Source organism: Haemaphysalis longicornis, unplaced genomic scaffold, assembly GCF_048455015.1.
Source record: "Haemaphysalis longicornis isolate Haplotype H1 unplaced genomic scaffold, Haemaphysalis longicornis Haplotype H1 scaffold_6, whole genome shotgun sequence".
NCBI classification, from domain to species: Eukaryota; Metazoa; Arthropoda; class Arachnida; order Ixodida; family Ixodidae; genus Haemaphysalis; species Haemaphysalis longicornis.
The window spans coordinates 45,444,247-45,466,419 of NW_027526407.1; the positions used below are offsets into that span (position 1 = coordinate 45,444,247).

Here is a 22,173-nt window from a genome sequence, read left to right on the forward strand (position 1 = left end):
GGCGTCACTTGTCGCATTGGATGCGGTATGTGATGCTTTCACCCTAACTCTTTCCGGCACAGTGGTCACCCCAGGTAACCACCTCTTCTTTATTTTTTTGCGGGATAAATCTCCTTGCTGAGTTGATAGCATGCGATAACATGCTGCATAAGTAGCTAATACTAAACAAGCTAGAAAATAAGCGCGGCAATCAAATAGTACAGAGCGCCGTGTCACTGAATTTGGTGGTCACCCGAGTAACCACCGTGCAGTGCGGATGGCCAGTGTGTGCAGGTGCGGTATGTGCACTACAAAATCCCAGCATTCCAGACGAGCATGGATGCGTGAAGCGTGCACTGTCCCATTGTGCCTGCGGGGAAACAAGGGCTATTCTGCGGCCTCCCTCCGAAAGTTACTAGTAGACTTTTTCTGCATAGGGGTCACCCCAGTAAGCACCTCATGTTTTTTCAACCATAGTGGCATTTTTGTGTGTTATAAAGAAAATATTTTTTGGCGAAAAGTTCTCTACCTTTTGTATAAAAACTGGTTCCCTCCCAAAATTAGGCTCTCTGCATGAAAGAATTAACGAGGAGGTTAACCGAAATCCCCAAATAACGACCTGACTGGTACAGCGCCCAGCGATGTATGATTTTTTTTTCAAGGGGATAATCGGTGGTCGTTAACAGCACGCTTCGTCACAAGATGCAAGGTGAAACGTGCGCACGTTTTCAAAAATGTTACTTATTATTGGCCTGTTACATTTTTCTACAGGCGCAGTCTCTTCGAAATGCGCAGTATTATTTATTATTGATTATATATTCGTATTTGTGAGCCCAATCTTTCTTTTTATTTAGCAAAAACAACACAACAACCACAATCTCAAATTTATCTGGCAAGATTTGTGAGTGGAATGATGTCGTCGCGGGTATCATATTCCGCAGTTGCTTTACCGGTATTTCAAAAAATGCACATGAGCGGGCTGTTATTACTTCGGTTTAATATCGATGCGTCAAAATATCAGTGGTATTTTCCGTTAACACGCAAGTGTTGACGTGCTTCGAAAAACTTTTTCGTAGCAGCAGCGCTAAAACATTTTTCCATGGTACTCTGGTTAATATTAACTGGTAAATATAAATTATGCGCAAGGTATTTTGCAGAGAGCATTTTAGTTGCCACAATTATAATTATTAAGGTTGGCAAAATGTTTTATGTCAAGCAACAAAATAGAGTGCAGCTCGTACACACTAAGGGCCAAGTTTGGTGTATTGTAGCTGACTGCTTACACTTTCTTCTTGCTCGCTCTCGTGCAGTTAGCAACTTTTGTCTAGAGCATAGAGCTATGTAAAGTTATAGCAAAGGTCACTGCTTGCCTAATAACTTCCTTTTCAAGCTTTCACCAATAAGTTATTATTGGTTATCAGCAGTGCCTTGTAAACAATTCAAGGGACAAGCTGAGTGTACCGACTGCAAATCACTTTGTCCCTTTTCCTTTCCTTTTCGCATGAGAGGGCGGCCGTCAAAGCTACTACTCACCACAAAAAGCAAACGCGACAAGTGCTGTCACTGAGTACGGTGGTTCGCAGGATGGATAGACCAATCGCAGAGCGTATGTCGCAAACGCCAGGCCTTGCAAAGTCCCGCCCAACGGGTCAGCCACCAGGATTCGACACCAGGCGTACAGAAAGGACACAAAGTCCCCTGGCCGGCCTAGGGTGTCTCCCGCCGCGCACAGGAATGCGTAGTCACCACCAGAGGCCGGGATCAATGCGCCCAGTTCCGCCATGCACATTGCCTCTGAAAGAATGCTCAAAGCGATCGCACGACGCAATACCATGCAACGGCTTGCATAGCTATTCCTATACAGATAGAACAAAATATTGCCAGATTTCCAGCTGTTTGTCACTATTCTAGATGTGAAATGAATACTCCCATATACCTGAAGAAAGACATATTGTATGAAATTATTTGCTGCGCTTAAAACCCTGATCAAAACCGTTTGAAAACGGCATATTTCTTGCAAAAAAACACGAAGTTAGCAAGAACAATATGAAGAAATGATTATGATGCTGTGATAATGCTGTGATAATTAGGTACACGCTTAAGTCGGTCGAGTTAGGAATCATTCCTTAATCTGCCACGATCCGATCTCGAAATAACGAGCTCTGGCTGCTTTGTATCGAGCACGAACTGAGGCACGTAGTAACAGTTAAAGATAAGTTCTGTGTGGCGTTAGGATGACAACTTTTGAAATAATGTGGTGAGGTGCAGGTGCAATTGCTCCATGAGACGAAAAAAACAAAGGAATAGTAGAGCACTCATGGCAAAGCACACAACAGTCGCAAAAATATTACTGCCAGGTTTGGCTCATCGTTTAAAAATGGACGAGATTTATTGGATGTACTCACACTCTTGCAATTGTGCTACGTTGAATATTTGTGCTTGTACAGTGTTTCCCGTTTTAGGTATTTGAACTTTCCGGTGAGAATACCGTTTTGGTAGGGTTGTGGGAAATGATACTCTAGTTCCTAATACTCTTTGCATTGGCTTGCATGATAAAATCATCAAGACCAGCCTAAAGCAGGCCGGACAGCACGCATAAACGAGAGGAATACAAAGCAAGCCTGTGCACAAATCCTGCTGTTTTCCGCCGCCATAATTTCATGTAAAAAACAGTTATTATTAATGAACCATAACGTTCAGGTTTTTTTTGTTGTGTGCAGCGTGGTGACGATTGCAAGTAAGCTATACCGAGCGTCTTATGTCTTTTGGAGCACCTCGTCGTCAAAGAAAAACACATGCACCCCACAGTTACTATACTCCCCGCCGTAAGGGTTGTCAGCCTTACGACGGGGAGTATTTCGCGACATTTCACGGCACTACGAAGCATTTCACGCCAACAAACTGTTGACTACGATGAAGACACGTCAGGGTAACACAGAAATTCAGAGAGAAAGCGACTTTATTAGGAGTAGCGATCAGAAGATCATTTTGAACTGAATCCATAGGCCGCCTTCATCGCGGGTGGCCTCTAGGTGATACTGGGGTGGACCTAATCAAGTTACAATGTCTCCATACGGTGACACTTTTCCCGTGAGGAAAAAAGTGTTGTATTGTTGCTTTTAATTTACACCCCCCTTACTTGCCTTCCTCAAGCACATGTAGAGACCTCCCCAATGTATTATTTCCTGCGTTGCAGGATTCGACAAGGTTGCCGGATGGAGTATGGGCAGAGGCCAGTTTTCACATTAAAACGACTACAAACTAAACACCTGTGGGTGAATATTCGCTCACAAATCCGAGATTTTCAGGTGACCTAAATAAAACCATCAGAAACCACCGAGACGCGTTCCATGGCCTAGATATTGATTTCGCGCACAATATCCAAATTTAAGATTTCTGGGGTCGACCTAACAGTAAGATATCTTCAACAGGCTTATACTTTACACATATCCCCTTTCCTTTAAGAGGACGCACTGCGCCATTAAGTTTTCTTATTAGTAAAAATAAAAAGCAACCAAACACTGTAGTGTATGTTCTTCCCTTTTTGTACCTGAGCATCCTTCACGCAATACACGTCTCATGTGCGGATACATCGGTGTCACAAATAACAGCGTCGCCAGAGAGTGTTGCTGGAGCGTTTCATCAATGGTACCAGTGGCTGCGACGGTCTAAAACATACCGAACCAGGGGATATCGCCAGTAGCGCTGACAATAGCAATCATAACTCAGTGCCGATTTAACAACGCTAGCCCAAACGTGAAGGTTTAAAAAACTCATGAACCCGAATCTGTAGGATGACGTAAATGACTTTGACCTGGCCTCGCGAGTGGTTGGGCTCAACGTTATGCTCAACAAAAGTTGAGGCTGAATTTTTTTCTTAACTAGGTGGATTGGCCAGTCCCAATTTCAGCAGCCGTGAGAACTTCAGTTTCTGATTCCGGATATCGCTCGCCCGGCCATCCCTTCAATTCCAAAACTAAAGAAGCTTTCCTGCTTCACGGCTCAATAAAGTTTCCTACTGCTACATCTACTCAATGATTTCAATTTGGCTGCACCGTCACCATACCCACCCACAATACACATATTACGCCCTAAAAGGCGTTGCTTAGGGATAATGACTGAGGACGTGTGTAGTTTATAAGCATTTGAAATTCTGTTCTTTGGTCCAGACGAAAAGATAGCAGCATGCAGCTTGCACATGCGCACTATGGGGGATCGTCAAACGGCAGCAGTATTCAAAGCATTATGGCCAAGTCACGTGTTCCCATCGGCAGTGGCGTCAAGATACCCACCCACAAATATTAGATGCGAAGCATATCATGCTCGGGGCCATGTCCCTCCCATCCTCGTTGTCCTTGTCGTTGTCCGCCGTCCGCAATTTACTGCGCTTGCGCGCCTCTTCAGCCCCGTCAGCGTTTGGGCTGACGTCAGCGCAGTCCACTATAAAAAGGAATTGTTGGGCGGCGCCCGGTTTCGATCCCATGACTCTCTGGATGCAACAGGAGGTACGTGGCGCTCTTCTCACTGCGCTACAAACCGCGACAGGAGCACGTGCTACGAACGCGCCTTATGTACTTCCCTCATTCAAACTACGTCAAGAAGCTACTGATACAACGAAGGCACGCGAAGCTGAACGTCAACGGAAATGACGAACTGAAAACTAATGGGAACTTCAGTCCACCCCATGGCTGCTTCGCATATTACTCAGGGTTCCCCACGGAAAGATGGTGTAATTTTCTTTTATACAACTCTCCAAGATGTGCTGCTCGCGCATACCGATGTCTGAAGATGAAGCCCAGATGCTTTCGCACCTTTTTAAACTAGTATTCGTTGTCAACGTTTGGAATTACTTGTGTGGACTTAAACGTCACACGTGTTTTTGCAGTGAACAGTAAAAAAAAAGAGGTATACAAGTAACAAATTAATAAAGAGTGTATGTGTACTGACGAATGATGGCCATGGCTCCTGCGCCAACCCAGATGAGAAGATCAGCTCCAATAGACCCAGAATATGCCAGCACCAGATTTGGGGACACAAATATTCCAGTACCTACAAAACACAACAAATCGCAAAGTAATAAATATTTTGTGCAGTTATCGTTAAAATCTTTTCTCGTGTATTTACCGCCCGCAGTGCCAACACTCCCCGGCAACATTTGACAGAATCGAAGCCAAACTAACCCATAAACCGCTCATCTTATGAGGGTTAATTTGTTTCAATAAGGCGACAACAGCAATGTGACCCGCCGAGGTGGCTCAGTGATTAAGGTGTTGCGCTGCTGAGCAGGAGGTCGCAAGTGCGATTCCCGGCCGCGGCGGCCGCTTTTCTGATGGAGGGGAAAAGCAAAAACTCCCGTGTGTACGAGATTTTGGCGCATGTTAGAGACCCCCAGGTGGTCAAAATTAATCCGGAGCCCTCCACTACTGCACGCCTCATCGCCTGCGTTGCATCGGCGCGCTAAACCCAATAATCAAACAGTCAATTGACAACAGCAATGTGCCTATCGGGAAAGCATTTAAAACACAGCAAACCGCACTGTAATAGTTTATATCCTTCTCTTTAAAAGCGGGACAGTGTTCAAAATCCTGAGCAGCAATACGTTCTCCCTGGTGCTAAAACAGACCATGCAACTTTTCGCTACATTTCTTGGGAACAGTAAAATAATACAGTTCCCACCAATCCAACCACTAATAACATAGATTAGTACAAATGTCTGAAAGGCATATTATGATATTGGTAAGTAGGTTGACCTTGAAGTCACAAGAAAATTGACATTGTTAAGAGAATATGGTTCTTCGGCTGGCGTGCGATACATTTTTGTTTGTGTTGATTGTGCTGGGAATGCATGTTTAACTGAAAAATCCCCCCAGCAGAATGAAATATAAAATAAGTACACTTATGACCATCCCATCTCAATAACGAGTATGGTGACCGAACAGCACAATGATTTCAGCGGGATTACATCATCGTTGTACTGAGTAGTAGTAGCATGCCTACATGGCCGAATATTACAATTCCAAACCAACTGCTGTATCTTCATCTTATTTTCCCATCCCGAACTGATGCCGATATGTTACATTGCCTGTTAATGTTTTAACGGCGGAGATGTTGTACAAGCCGTAAGTTCGCCGTTGCAGAACAAAATACAACGAACATGTCGAACAATCTTGAGCGCTTCCCTCGAAGCGACCGCCAAGAGTCCTCGGAACGCGCTGTCATTTTAGAAAAAAAACTGTGAGCGCGTGCCTCGCGGTAACCCCCATGTGCGTGGCAACCACCGACCGCCAGCGGCTCTAGCAAAAAAAAAATTCCAGCGCTGTCGTCAACCGCTACGGCGCACGTAAAAAAAAATCTCCGGCGCTAATGATGAAGATGAAACGACACCCCTGATTGGGAGAGGTCATTGCGGCCGCCGCATTCTATAGATCCAACTAATTGTGGACATGGCTACCAGTGTGTCACTCCTTCCCGCGACGACTTGCAGACCCGGCCCCCGCTCTCTCGAGTCCATGACGAAGAGCTGGTGGAAGTCCACAATGCTTAAAATGACTTTGCGTCCACCAATCGCGGCGAAGAAGACGACGACCTCTTCAATGCATATGGCGAAGATTACTAGAACACCAGATGTTCAAATAAACAATGATACTGAAACTTAACTATGTGTCCCGAAATGCTCACCTACAATGGCTTTCCCACTCAAGTGTTGCGCGTGAGTGCAAGCATGCCTGATTTTTTTTCTCCTGTGCAGTATTTTTTTGGAACATTGAGTTTACATTATCTCATATTTCACTGATACGACCTGTTATTGCAGCGTGCATGGGCCCGGCTTTACAGCAGCCATGTTTTTGTTCACTGTAACTTGTTTGCTGTTTCTGTTAAGGGCACTTTTTGTTTGCCCTGCTCCAGAGGATCTGGCTTGTTGTGTCATGTATTGATTATTTTTTTCTGTGGCCTGAAATCTGGGCTACGTCATTGCACCTCTGCTGAACACAACTGTGTGGGTTGTCTCGGGCGTTGTCTGCAGGTTCGCAGCTTAATACCGCAATCCACCCTTTTTATTTGCCTAAAAATAAAAAAAAACATTTGATTGCAAAAAGGTAGGTTTGTCTTGGGGGAAGAAAGTTGAGACCAAGAATATTATTTATGCGCGGGAATCCTCTGACTGTTTCGACTGACGTTCACCGTTTTTGTACCAAGTTGCATCAGTCTCGTGCTCTCATAACACATTTTAGTGCATGATGGCTACTATAACCGTGTGTCATATATTTATATATATATATAGGGAGTAGTAGAACTTTGAAGATGGTAGAGAACACAAGAGAAGAAAAACTTCGAACAAGGTAAAAGCACGATTGTGGCCTACGTTTCAGCAAAGAGAACTTGCCCTGAGGAAAGCAAGTTCTGTTTGCTGAAACGTAGGCCACAATCGTGCTTTTACCTAGTTCGAAGTTTTTCTTCTCTTGTATATATATATATATATATATATAGATAGATAGATAGATATATATATATATATATATATATATATATATATATATATATATATATATATATATATATATATATATATATATATATAGAATCAGAATAGGAAATGAGGGGCTCGTTGAAAATAACACACGAATAAGGGTTGGCAGTCAAGAAATTCTCGGAAAGCAAAGGGGAAGATGTGGTAGGTCATTGAAACAGATAAAGAATTGGGAAAGAACGAAAGTGGAGAAAAAATGCCCGCCAGGTGGGATTTTTTCTCCACTTTCTTTCTTTCTTTCCGAATTTTTTTTCTGTTTCAATGACCTACCACATCTTCCCCTTTGCTTTCCGAGGTTTTCATTAACTGCCAACCCTTATTTGTGTGTATATATATATATATATATATATATATATATATATATATATATATATATATATATATATATATATATATATATATATATATATGTATATATATATATATATATATATATATATATATATATATATATATATATATATATATATATATATATATATATATATATATATATATATATATATATATATATATATATATATATATATATATATATATGTATACATATATATATAAATAATATCTGGCAACAATTTGAAGGAGTTGGTGTAACTCGTCACCTACAACACCAAATTAACAGTTTTTGTACGGAAGGGAAAGAGTATTAAAGTCACCAATTACGCTGCCGATGACCACAGCTGTGGCGCTGAACAATCCAAGTTCTCGCTTCAGCGCGGCGCTGGGGGCATCTGAGGATTCGCTGGAGGTTCTTGGGAGCTTTCCTTTCGCTGATGTCTCTTCCGAGGCGTTTTTATTCTTTTCCGACTTCGTGGGTGTTCTCGTCTGTAAATGAGAACCTTTGGAAGCGGAGAAAAGCAGTCAATAAGTTTGCAGCGAAGCCATTAGCCTCTAGTTGGTCGAAAAATTTCGCGTAGTAAACAAAGCACCAAGGCAGGACCCAGCAGTTCTCGTAAGACGCTGAGCGCATGCGTCAGGCTAATGAGGCATACAGCATAGAGCTCAGTGTTCGTTTAAAAAACTTGCAAAACAGCAAAGAAACCGCACGACGATAGATGGCAAGCCTCCTACCCCCGATAAACACACACGCACACACCCCCCCCCCACACACACACACGCACATGCGCACGCGCACGCACACACTAACACAACCACACACACACACACCCCAACACACACGCCCCCACACGCGCGCGCACACACACACGCACACACACACACACACGCGCACACGCAGACGCACATGCACTTACACACACGCATGCACAGACTAACACAACCACACCCCCCCACACACACACCCACACGTGCGCGCGCACACACACGCACGCACGCCCGCACGCGCACGTCACTGGCCCGCACGCACGCACGCACCATCTCACACACACACACACTCACACTGCTCACCTCTTGAACATAACCCATTCGAAACAAGACTGCCGACCATTCCAAGGAAAGTACCCAATGTCCGTCTAGACCTTTAAGCCATTTCCGGACCGCCCATAAGTACTATCACCTGGGCCTCCCCCAGACAGTCTCACACTTTGAGAACAAAGCAGCTGATGCTACGCGGGCTTTCTCTACAGGGCCGAGCAACTCAGCCATTACGATGGCCACTCTCCATGGTCTGCCCTGTACTTCACAGACATCCAATCCCACCACAGTCACACTTGTCAAACGTAGTTCTAGCCCCAGCCCAACCCGTTCGCTGTATAAAAATCCCGAATTTTGCTCCGACTAAAACAATCTCATACTATAACTTCGCAACACTCTCCAGCACCTCCTACTCAAGCTTCACATGTCACTTCTCTCACTGTCATGCCCTTGCCACCTCCCCGCTCCACGTGTTTATATGACGTCAACACCCTATTCCTATCCCTTCCTCCACTCCTAAGCAGTGGGAAGGAATGTTGACTAACTAAAACATGCAGCAGCCACGCACTCTGATCCTGCGAGCCAGTCGAACAGGGGCGGCGCTGGGCCTTCTGGACTGAGGAGGCTACCTGCATTTTTAGCGGACCGTTAGATGTTGTGCCAGTATAGCTACCTAACCCTCATTTCAACCAAACGCTATCAGTTTTATGACGAATATATGAATATTTCAATAGTTTTATATATCTTACGTAGCTTGATTTGTAAAAACGACTTGTTAAAGAAGACAGCTGCAGCTTTTGAGAAATGTGATTTACCTTTTATAGTGATTTTTGAAATGCTTGACCCGAAGTTCTGCTTGAAACTGTTTTTAAGCAAGTTACTGCTTTCCTCTGCTTATTGCACATTCATATTTTAGTTACAAAGATTTTAACGAATCTCCTAAGACATTCTTCACTGCCATTGCTAGCCTGGTCCCACAACAAACATGTGTTGTATTTTACGTAAGAAACAGGTGGCCTTTAGCTGCACCAACCGAAACTAAAATGTGTGTCCTTACCATTTTTTTGAAGAGCCATCGACCCTGTCTGGACTTGTGGGAGGCAATTCAAACTTCACACCTTCCGTATGCACCGCAGTTATTGCAGGAAATGTACCGTCAGAAAGGCCGCGTTAACTTCCTGGACTCCGTCTTTCCTGCTGTTAACGCATCCTGAATAGGCGAATCCCTTTGTTATAGCAATGCCAGCGTGCGGAACAAATTACACAGGCTTTCAGGGCACGAAACTTTGCTTCTTATCGTCCAAGTTCGCTCTATAAAGAGTAACACAGCGCGTTCGAGGAAAAAATTTACTGTTCAAAACGAAAGCTTATTCCATGACGCACAATGCTCGCCGCATTCCTCCCGTCTCCTTCCGCACATCGCCGCTCCGATGACACTGCACCTACAGATTTCGTACAGGTGCGTACGACTGCAAGCATTCATAACGGGGCAGCTTGTTATCTCCCCTGTTTACATGGCCGGTCATAGCCTCGCGTCAAGAGAAGTCAGCACTGCGCCCACCATCCCTGCGCCAGTTTTTAAAACGAAATTTTGTATGCCGCACTTGCATTGTAGATAGTAACAAATAAACTCATTGCAGGAAAGTAGAGTTTACACAGTGCGTGTCTACGAAGGGCGCATGATGACGGTGATGACGAAACTAGCAGAAAAAAATTCATGTATCTTCACGTAGTGAATCATGACGAGTGGGCAAAGGACTGGGGATCGCTCTTACTGGAAATCACCCGTGAGTATGCTTACTGTTGCTAAAACGATTTCCAACCCAATATATTACAATTTAATTTAATCCAATTCAATCAAATCCAAATCCAATTCAATGCTCCTCGCGCATGCGCAGCACTGCTCTCCAGGAGCATTCTCTCTCTCTCTTTCTAACCTTTTGTGAACCTTTTATTTTGTTCCTGTCAACCTTCTGTGAACCTTTTGTTCACAGATGTTTCGATTTACACGGTGCTGTGCCGTGAGCTCGGACGCCGGATGCCGGGCGGACAAGGCTCGGCATTAAGGCGCTTCGCCCCTAAAAAGCTTCCCGCGTTTGGAATCGAACCTGGGTCCATCGCGTTATGACGCCGACGTGTATCCGATTGCGCCATTCACACACACTCGAAGCAGCTGACGTGTAAAGTGTAAGCATCTGCTCATACCCAAATCCACTCCAACTTCCAATTAAATCGAATTCAAACAAATCAATGGCAAACGCCCGCATACCTAATTTCTCCCAGAGAGAGCTTCGCGTTTCAACCACCTTTCTTGTTAGAAAAAATGGGCTTTTATTTGGGTATCAAAGACGTTTTATGTGTCTAAAGAAACACCATCATAACTTGTTTGCCTTGCCTGCTTGTTTCAAACCAAGACAAACAGTTCTGTTTTAACTTCGTTCTGATTTATTATATTTTCTCGGTATTCCTTCTCCCTGTAATGCCTCACGGGCCTGAGAGTAAATAAATGTAATGAAATAAAAAATGAACTGAAAAAAGTAGGTTCTCAGCATACAACATTTGTCTCGCATAGACTCGGAACATCTTCCATGCTACAGCATCTACTGAGATTATTTTCTTCTGTACTTTCTTTCCTATCCTTCTATGAACTTGCCTATTTTTCCGATTTGTATCTCCTCCTCTTAACACCATTTCTGTTGGTAGAAAGGTCTGACTGTTTCTCAGTACCCTGCACAGGGCCAACCTGACAACGCCATTTTTTTCTTAGTATGAATTAGGACGTCGCTCACAGGAGTTCACCGCCTAATTAGCGATATATATTTCCTATCTGTAGCGAGTACTATGCATGCGTTGTTACATCAACCATATCTGTTTTTTTCTGAAAGTGTGCGGTACGTCCCAATACCTCCCTTATTTCGTTATTGTTGTGTCCATTGATAGTTAGCCGTTCTTTTCAGTGACGTAGGCGAACTTGTGCTTACGGAGAGCTCCTACGCTCACATCTCAAAACTTTTACGATCGTTTCTTTCTCGTGGTTCCAATCAGAATATACAACCGGTCGAAATTAGTTATGTTCATCCGCGCCTTTAAGATTTGAACAATCAGACAAAACGATTATATCTGCGTGTCGTTTCAACAGCATTTTCAATGTTTTTAATTTTTCTTTAACCCGAACAGTGAGCTTGCGGAGTAGAGTAACTAAGCCTCGGGCAAGGCGTGCGGCCAGCTCTAAGTACAAGGCGCTTCCATCAGCAAATTTTAAATGCCTAGAACATCCTCGAATGTATACAATACTACTTGAAGAAAAGCCACCGCCCAGTGTTCGTTTACATCACGGTAAACAAAAATTGGATCTTGTCTGAAACGAAGCCAAATTTATCTTCACGAATTTACAATGCGTGCTACAGATCTGATTACTTGAACCTCCTTCACGTTCCTCTGTAACCCATCGAGCGGAAACAGTACCTGTCTGCAAAAACCTTAACCTCGAACCTACTCTGGGTATGGCGTTGATGACGATCTCTGCTGGTATCGCGTCACGCTTTGCTTCAAGCGGTTTCCCCGGCGCACGAAAACCTCTTCCCAGTATAGCGAAATTTATAAATAAAAAAATAAAGGCGCTTGTACTTGCCTATTTTTATATAAGGTGGCTTATACTGCACCTAAACAGGTATTCCTAGTAATGCGTTTGTGTTTCGGAATGTAGCCGAATTTAAGATCGGTGTAAGCTTAGTCTTCGTAAGCTGGCTATTTCCCATTGCGTGTTGGGTGAAGCATGGTCCTCTACGGAGGAATAATGATTACAGGAAACGGCTCTAACGCCTCTGTCTTCATCATCATCATCATCATCATCATCGCTGCCCCAAACTATCATCCTCATCATCATCATATCTACGCCTTCTGCAGGGCAAAGGCCTCCCCCATTAATTTCCAATTATCTCGGTCCTGTGCAAACAGCGACCAGTTTATGTCCTCGAACGTCTTGATCTCATCAGCCCATCTTACATTCTGCCGCCCCCTGACACGCTTGCCTTCTCTAGGGACCCACTCTGTTACCCTAAATGACCAACGGTTATCTTGCCTTTGCATTACGTGCCCTGCCCACGTCCATTTCTTCTTCTTAGTTAATTTCTGCTAATATGTCCTTAGCACGCGTTTGTTCTCTGACCCACTCCGCTCTCTTTTTGTTATCAATAGTATCTCAAAACGAATTATTTGAAATTTGAAAGGTAGCCCGTAAGACAACTCTTCCATTACGTAGAGTTTCATTTACTTGAGCTAATTCGTTATTTCACACAAAGTTTAAACGTTACTGCCTTTCTATTTAAAACCCTTGTAGCCTTATTTTTCTTAAATCAAGCTAAATAATCTTTTATGTGTGTTTTTTACATGTATGGGACAACAATCCCACAAACAAAAAATACAGCCGGAAGTGCACGTAATAATATATTTATTATCGAGACCACTATTAGGACATCTGGCAATACAAAATTTTATATTGAGCAGGGACATCACTTTTGCAAATTTTCCTAGACGTTATGATTCGATGAACCTACAACCGAAAATCACCGGAGTGCACATATTGATAGATTTACATGCTTGGAAATAAAACTAGGACCACCTTTTTTTTAGCCTCAATGTCATATTATGGTCTCCACTGGAGCTTCTTCTTTGTAGCGTGCAACTCCTCTAAAATAAAAGAACAGTGAAGTCTATCGCAATAGGTATCACTGAAGAACAATTCCTCCCAAAAAACTAGCAGTTTTCGTTTCGTTCGCTGTACGCGCTAGACTAACCTTTATGAGATGGCGCTAATTGACACCACCAGGGCCGAACGAGGTCATCTACCAGCTTTAGCGGAACAACTCAAAGTGTAGTAAGTTTATGGGATGGAAAATTTGACATCCACCTGAAATTCAGCCTTGCGGCTGGAAAAAAAAAAGCTGTGAAAGTTTATCAGAAACTCCGTAGTTGAAGAAAAATTCGTCCTCGTCCAAGAAGACTGCTTCTTCGACTGCGAAGATTTCTAGTAAGCTGTATATCGTTCCTTTGTAGCTGTGCCGGTGCATTTCAGGTAGATGTCAAATTTTCCTACGCAGAAGTACTGTCTGCTGCCGATGCATGGCCATCTACGGAGGCAGCATAATTACAAAAAATTAATCAACTGTTGTTTAACCGGGAATATCCGGAAGGCAATTATATGACAATTCGTCGCTAAGACGACGCTTACATTACACTGAAGAAACAAGCTGAAGATAAAAGAATCTTCGGAAAGACAATTCGCAGCTCCGCTGTTTCGACAGATTTTTTTATTTATTTCAGGAACTTCATCAGTGCTGTTTCTCGCACACACTCTGCTCGCAACCACTCTGCGGAGTTGAAGTTTTTCAAGATACATGCATATATTTTTTCGGCATGACCCCTTTGAAAACTGATTAGCAAAACTACGCCATACGCCTAATGGGCTCTTTCAAAATGAGCTGGGAAATCGACGCCGCCATTTTTCCCTATGTTGTTTTGTTTTGCACGCCCATGAAACAGGCTACATTGTCAATGCCCACAAAGCTTTTGAATCACAGGTGCACTGCTGCACGAAGTGGTAAACAGTACGAAGCCTATCCCGGGAGTCCGCACACTTCCCGCAAACAATTCCAGCTGCGTTCATTTATTCCGAATTCCTAAGCGTAAAATACAGCTCAACCGCCTGGAAAAACAACCGGTGAGCGCGTACACGTCTCTCCATGGTTGCTTTTTCTGCCCTTAAACACGGTACTACGCACAAGTTTTCACAAATGTGATGTTCTAGCTTTTTTCGTTAACAAAAACGTTACAGCTTCAAAATTTTGCTTCTTACCGCAGCTTCTTGCTTCAACAAACTTACATTTAGAACGAAACTCGTTTGGAGCGGGAAATCGGTTGGTTTTTATGCAGTTACTTGTGTGGCTACTGTTGGCCAGGGGCGTATTTGTGCGTGATCGCGACGATGGGGGACGCGGTGGGAAGTTTTTAGTGATGATAATAACAAAACGGATTTTAAAGCAGATAACATGATTGATTGATTGATTGATTGATTGATTGATTGATTGATTGATTGATTGATTGATTGATTGATTGATTGATTGATTGATTGATTGATTGATTGATTGATTGATTGATTGATTGATTGATTGACTGTGAGCTTTAACGCGCCGACGCTACACAGGCGATGAGGCGCGCGTGGTATTGATTTTGACCAACTGAGGATTTTTAACCTCAACGAAAACTCGGAGACACAGGGAAAAGGCTGAAACAGCTGCCGGAAATCGAACCTGCGTCGTTGGGCTGAGCCTCACAACGCCTTAGCCACTGAGTCACCGCGGCGGCTATTGTGATGTTAATGACATTATTATGTCGCGGTTTTTTGGGCGCCAAGGTACAGTTGACGGACCTAATGGGTACACAAAAAATAACATCCCCCTCGCGAGGGGCACGATCAAATGCAGAGCATTTCTGCGGGGGGCGCGCCTGCAAGTCGTATGGATTACGTATTGGTTGTTGTTGTTGTAATTGTTGTCTTCCAGCGTAGACATTGTCGATGAAGTCGATGGTGAAACGTGCCGTGAACCCCCTGCCGCGGCTATGACGCAGCGTGGAGCGGCTATGACGCAACGTGGCGCGGCTATGACGCAACACAATCCAACACAATCCACTTTAATCCAATCCAATCCAAATCCAAGCCAATCCAAGCCAATCCAATCGAATCCAATCCAATGCCCCTCGCGAGAGAGTGTTATAGCGCCGAAATCGCCACCACGCGAACGCGTGATGCTGACGTCACGATCACGCCACAGATGTTAGCGACCGCAGCGCGCGCGAACGACATATTTGGTTTAAGCGCGAACCGACCGCGGCGAGAGAGCGCGATGCGAGCGCCCCACCTGTTCTTGCGCGCGAACCTAACGCGGCGAGAGAGGGTGTTGCGCACGTCCCCACCTGTTGTGCGCCCGAACCGAACGCGGCGAGAGAGGGCGTTGCGAGCGGAGAGAAGGCGAGGAGGACGCGGGGGAGAGGGCGCACCTCTGGCCGACGGTTGAATGAGTCAAGGATATAAGGCACGTTCGTAACCTACCGTTCTGTGTCGGCTTTGTGGCTCAGTTGGTAGAGTACCGTGCACCTTGCGTTCCGCCCGCGGAGTCGTAGGATCGAAACCTGGCGCCGGCAAGTATTATTTTTTTTATATAGTGTAGGGAGAGCGATGCGGACGCGGACTACGGACGCCAACGCAGGTGACATCGTGAGTTACTGAAATGCTCTGCATTTAAAATAACAATAACGTATTAATATTTTAAAGCAAATCTTTACTAATTTCGTCCATCGAATTCATGGAGGATGATCAAGGTGACCTTTTGACCGGAGACGCACCCCCGGCGACACACCCGTCGAAGCGCATCGCGTGACTAGCCGGACCCGCTGTCGGCGCTGCGCACAAGGCCATGTTTTCTGTCTTTCTCCGCAGAAAGAGCAGCGGTCGCCGCCGCCGCTGCGGCCGAGGCAGCCGACCACCCCTGCAGACTCCCATGCATGCGCCGCTGGGTCATCTCGCGCAACGTGACTCGTCTCGTTCCCGGCGAAGAGTAATGAACGCCGTGTTCGTCCGGCCTCCTTCCGTGACCGTTGCACGGGACCGAACGGATTTGAGACTTGGCCGGCCATACATCTAAATCTAAGGTTAACCAAGCGAAACCGAGACTCAAACAGACTAAGCCAAGCTTTTGCTTTGCATATCCAAAATTAGCTGAGCTAAGTAGCAGCCACTTTTGGTCAGTATTTTTGCGGACGGTAGTACGAAACCGACAATATTCACGGATATGCCAACTATAACCAAGTGCAGTCGCGTTTAGCCGTTGCTTCTGGCTAGTCAAACTGGGAGAAGCAGGGCAGTAATTATTAAAACTACGTGTCAATTCACGTTTGGGGGCGCGCAAAGCAGGTAGGCGCACTTAAAATAGAAGGCTGCTATCCAAAATGCTCATAGGTGAGGCTCCACTTGCCAAATAAACTAATTTTCGTATTCTGCTTCTCATCGCTGGACCGGATGTGATGGTTAGAATCAACCAACATGACCGAGCTGTTAATTCAATCAGTGGTTCGCCCACGCCAAATAATAGTAGCACAGCTGTAACTGACTCTAATACATGTACGAAAATATAAGTGCAAACGGGGCTAAATGTAAGCTGCCACTCCCAGGGGAGCCAAGGGACACCGCGCCTTATGGACTCAAGGAAGAAGAATGAATCGCCTATAGCACATACTGCGGAAATATTTTTTGGAAAGATATCAGACACGTGAAAAGCTAGACTCCGCTTGCTTCACCTGATCTCGCATTGCAAAATGCAATTTATTGTTTCCACGACGATTAAGTCCGTTCATCTATATTTAGGGGAGAGCGGCTGCACATCAATTCAGCCTTATTCGCTTACAGGCAGGCATCGATTAAGAATAACGTTTTTCACTCGTTAGTACTATCTCCTAGTAAATGTCGGACATCTCATGATAATGTAAGCTTGGAGGCATCAGCGCGCTCATAACCGATGTGTTACAAACCATTTCATGAATTGGAACAGCGCAAGGCATTACGCGGAATGTTATGCTGAAGAACTTGGCTTACCAAATACAAGAAGCAGGCGCACAGGTGCAGGAAACGCTTGCAACTGCGAAGGCGAGATATACTAGCGAATATGGCAAGGTGCAATAAGCTCGTGATATATTAAACGACTGCTTGTCAGGAGGGATGCGTAAATTCGGTACGCGTGGTGCCGGCGGGCTGAAAATGATTGATTTGTGGGGCTTACCGCGCCAAAACTGTTCTTTGACAATGAAGCACGCCGTAGCGGAGGGCTCGGGATTAATTTTGACCACCTGGGAATCTTTACTGTGGGCCGAAAGCTAGACACGCGGGCGTTTTTGCTTTATGCCAAAAACATAAATTTTAGCGTCGTTTTTTAATGCGACAATATGACCTTTGGCATAGGCTTCCGTAGTTTACAAATACAAGTTGCGTTCCTCTTTGCGGAGGAAATCCCGAAGGAAATGGGGGAGGGGAGAGAAGTGGGGGGCCGGAGTCACCGCTGGAGGTTGGAGCCCTTCCAGGACGGAGGCCCGTGCCTCCGGGGAGTTGGGCTCTCGCTGTTTGAAGTGAAAGATAGCGTCCTTTTTATTTTCATTTCAATAAATCTCTTGATACCTAAGCTGTTTCGAACCAAGTTCAACAATTGCTAGACCCATGCGTGCAGCCTGCAGGAAGAAAAACTATTCACAGAGCACGTTTTATTAGAATATAATGTTGTCCATAAACATTGTCTTTTGAAGCCTCAGAAAACGCCGGGCGTTTCGCGTTTATTTGCTCTGGCTTCCATTACCGCGATCGCACCCCGGACAATCCCGTGTACTGGCCCCGAATGGATTGGCGCCCTCTTCGATACGCGGCACTTATTTTCGGCAGTAGCGTGAAGCATATGGTACCCCGCAATTTGAGAAAGGCAGCCACTTAGCAACGATCACGGTAGAGACCCTAAATGCCCAGATGACGGTGCGCGTCACAGGCCCCTCCGTGCGTCTGTGCAATCTCGAAAGAGTTATTTAAACCTACCCTTTTTAAATAGTTTTTACCGTAGAAAACTCGTGAGTTTCTGCCTTTTGTAAGTCATTCTGAAAACGCAGTGGCATTTTCTTGCTTCAGTGAGCAAGGTTCGATGCACACAGAGGACATAATTAAGGCGTTCTAGGTCATCGCGGGGGAGGATCAAATGCGCCACTGTTGTCGCCATGCTTACATTGGGGGTGAAAATCTACTGACATCCTTTGTACCCTCACACGCGCATGATATCTTGCGAGCCCAGGCGAATTTTCCGGCGTAAATCTTTACCGTCGCTTTACTGGGATGACTTTGAGGAAGGTTCTGTTCCAGAAAACACACAAGCCTAAGTGACTAATGACTCAGTGGAACGGACCCGTATTTATTCGCTTATTCTGAAGTTCCCAACAACCCAACAGGAACCTACCAGGGGATGCCCTAAGTAAATATAAAATGTAGACCACTCCAAAGAATAGGGCAGGTAGACAATTGTAAAAGTAAATTTCGGGGCATAAACAAAAGAGCAATAACAAAGGTAGTTACGTAAACAAATGTGAGAGTTCTGTGCACATAACGCGCTCTTCGTTCAAGTGGGGAGTCTGCATACGTTCAAGGAGACAAAGTATATGCTCACGGTTTCGTTGCTTCACGTCAAGTCCTCCTCTGTGGCGATGCCACGTACGGCATATGAGTCTATTTCACTATATGAAGCTTACCCGTGTTTCGGAGGGCAATACAGCGGATATTTTTGAAATGAACACCCCATAAAAACATCGGCAGCGTATCCGCTTACTTCGCCGCAAGTGCCGTCGAAAGGCAACTCTTCTGCCTACACCCCCTGCACTTAAATGCCTCTCTTCTCTCCCGCTTTCCTCTCACGTTCCTAACCCCCCGCCTCACCCCACCCTTAATAAAGACGGTGGAGGTTTGCTCATGTTAATTCAATTTTCCCGCGTAGTACGGCTCGCACACCATCTCTTAGAACTTGTAGTTACTCTTGGATTTGAAATTTCGCCACAAGGTGTAGGCTCGGGCGCGAGTCTTTTTTCTGTTTTTCGGTCAAGACATTTTTTTCCACCCTCATTTTTACTTGCTATCGCAAATATGGCGCTCCAATAAATTTGCAATTGCCCCAACATTGCCTATTAGCAGTTATGCATGGATGGTTTGCCTGGAGTATGACTAATAATTTATTTCTTTTCAGCATTGTTAACAGGTAAGAAGTATCGTACCCCGTTCAGGGTTTTGTGAGGTTTAGCCTAAATAAACTTAGTTTGAGAATTTCTTTAAATTTTGGCCGAATGGCTGATTCTAGAGAGAGAGACAAATCTATTGGCAGGCATGCCAATATTTTCTGGTTTAGGTAGTTCAAGAAAGAAACTTGTCTATAAAATGTCCAGAATTTCTTACGTACGCGTGGTCGATGTTCCCGCGTGGTTCTTCATAAGCAACCGCACGAAACCGTTCTTTTTTAAATGCATGTCTCAGTCAGCAGAGCGTGTTTCAGCCTGCGCGTGAGTGTATGTGACATATGTAAATCATAGAGGGAGTTTCACCCCGTGCTGCCAAGTCACAGCGTCCGCTGTCATCACAGAACGGCATTCGCGCAGATAGCATGAGCAGACGGCAAGAGTTGGATGCACTGTCTCTGCGTGATTCATCGAGCACGGCCCGCCGGCGGAGATGGGAAAAACCTACGTGACGAGCACGTCGAGGACTGAAACTGGAGGGCTTTTTCTGTCAAATTTGAGTCAGGTGCGCTAACCATAGTGGATATCAGTGCCCTGGGTCAACTTACTGTATCAATTTCCTCAATAACATTCGACTGTTATGGTCACAAGAAGAGCTGATTATTTATTGTTCATATTGGAAACTTTAGGGTTCCGCGTAGTGTGATCTGTTTCTTTTTACGGTTGAAGAACAAGCATTCGTTTTTCAGTGAACGAGCCTTACTCCTATATATGTAAACTACCCTATCAGATAAGAGTCGGAGTGAATAAACCCTAATGAAATAGATCATCCAAGGAGGAAGTTCCGCTTACTGCTCGATATTGCTATATTTAAATATTTCAGCACGCGTAATCACTCCTGCCAAGTTCCCTATGCAAAAAAATTAAAGAAACACGGAATGGCATCGTGTGCACCTTGAGGTTTTCTGTTACAAATATTGTTCCCTTCTTTTACTGCGTTTTCTTCTCGTCTATTCCGTGCGCCCTTACGTCTGCGCACTTTGTATGCGGCTTACTGGAGAGGACGGCCAAGGAAACAAGCTTCCGCCTGTCGCGCCCACCGGACTTTGAACCCTGGCCACCACCGTAGCCTCTGTGTTCATGCCCGGGCGTGGCTAAACAATGATAAGTTGCCTTTGTTTCTGCTTCAATATAGTGTGGTTGTGGTTACATGGTCCTTCCAGCCAACCGTGGCTACCAGGTTGGAGCCCCAGCGCCTCAGGAATGAAATTTAAAAAAATTACGCCCACTTCCCCACGCGGGAACCCTGGTGTGATTCGACGCTGAGGGGTGTTCAAGCGCAAGCGGAGAGCAACTGTCGACCGAAAGGCCGCCGGAGAGCGGCACACCGCTTATATGCGCAGCGCACCCGAAGGAGAGGAGACCGCGAAGACAGAGAGTACTGCACATGCGCAGCACCGCACGCAGCGCCACCCACCGGCGGAGTGAGAGCGCGCTGGGCCGCACACCCGCAGATGTTGAGAGTGTTCGATCTCACCTGAGCACGCGCCGGCGCCAGTGCGTCTGCCACGGCTATGACGCAACACAATCTAACACAATCCACTTTAATCCAATCCAATCCAAATCCAAATCCAATCCAAATCCAAATTCAAGCCAAGCCAAGCCAAGCCAATCCAAATTCAAGCCAAGCCAAGCCAATACAATCCAATCCAATCCAATCTAATCCAATCCAATGCCCCTCGCGAGAGAGTGTTCGCTATCGGAGAGGAGAGGGGTTGAGCGGAGGAGAGTGCGGACGCTGACGACGACGACGGACGCACGCAGGAAGGACAGGGCCGCCGACAAGAGATGCTCTCAGCGTCGCATCTAATAATGTCCGTGCACTACAGTCCCAGCTTGCAGACTGACTGTCCCGTGCTGCTGTTCAAGTCACCGTCACGTTCGGCTTGTGTCGCCCGCATCATGTCCGCTTCATCATTTTCATTGTTCGCTGACCGGTGGCATTTCACACGATTTTCCAAGAGGTCTGCGATCGGGCTCAAGTAGCGACGACCCCGAAGCATCCGATCGGGTGGCGCAATTGTGAGGACCGGCCGAGAGGCTCCGTCTGGCATGATACACGGCTGCACCGCGGCGAGGCCTGAGCTCTAACGGGGTCCCGCGTGCGACAAAGCGGGGGAAAACCGATGCAGTGATTACCAAAGCTGCGTTATCACAGTCAAGGAAAATCCCACTGTCCACAGGAAATGCGACAGGAAAATTTCCAAAAAATTGCCTCGAATCACCCATGATTTCAGCGAAGCGAAACAGCGTCCACTCTGGAGCAGAAAGAGGAAGAAGGCCACGATGTGTATCCAAGCAACCGATGGTCGGCCCCATGTTGGGCCCCAAATGTGGTTACGCGGTTCATACAGCGGACCAAGGCTACCAGGTCGGAGCCCTAGCTGCCTGAGGAAGTGGGTTTCTTAGCGTCCGTGCAACAGAGTCAC

At 45.5% G+C, this 22,173-nt stretch overlaps 1 protein-coding gene across 4 annotated transcripts in view; it reads right to left on the bottom strand.

Annotated features, from left to right (window-relative positions):
- Positions 1 to 22,173, bottom strand: part of LOC144142556 (b(0,+)-type amino acid transporter 1-like) — a 42,090-nt gene that overhangs the window by 12,444 nt on the left and 7,473 nt on the right. For 2 of the 4 annotated variants that reach the window (XM_077674144.1, XM_077674145.1), the window contains exons 2-5: positions 9,939 to 10,091; positions 8,164 to 8,346; positions 4,927 to 5,028; positions 1,513 to 1,773 (exon numbers count right to left, since the gene is read on the bottom strand). In XM_077674144.1, coding sequence (XP_077530270.1) covers positions 1,513 to 1,773; positions 4,927 to 5,028; positions 8,164 to 8,346; positions 9,939 to 9,957 — 565 coding nt within the window. In that variant the 5' untranslated portion in view covers positions 9,958 to 10,091. Of the gene's footprint in view, positions 1 to 1,512; positions 1,774 to 4,926; positions 5,029 to 8,163; positions 8,347 to 9,938; positions 10,092 to 22,173 lie in introns of those variants that run through there. The other 2 variants (XM_077674146.1, XM_077674147.1) reach the window with 2 other exon arrangements.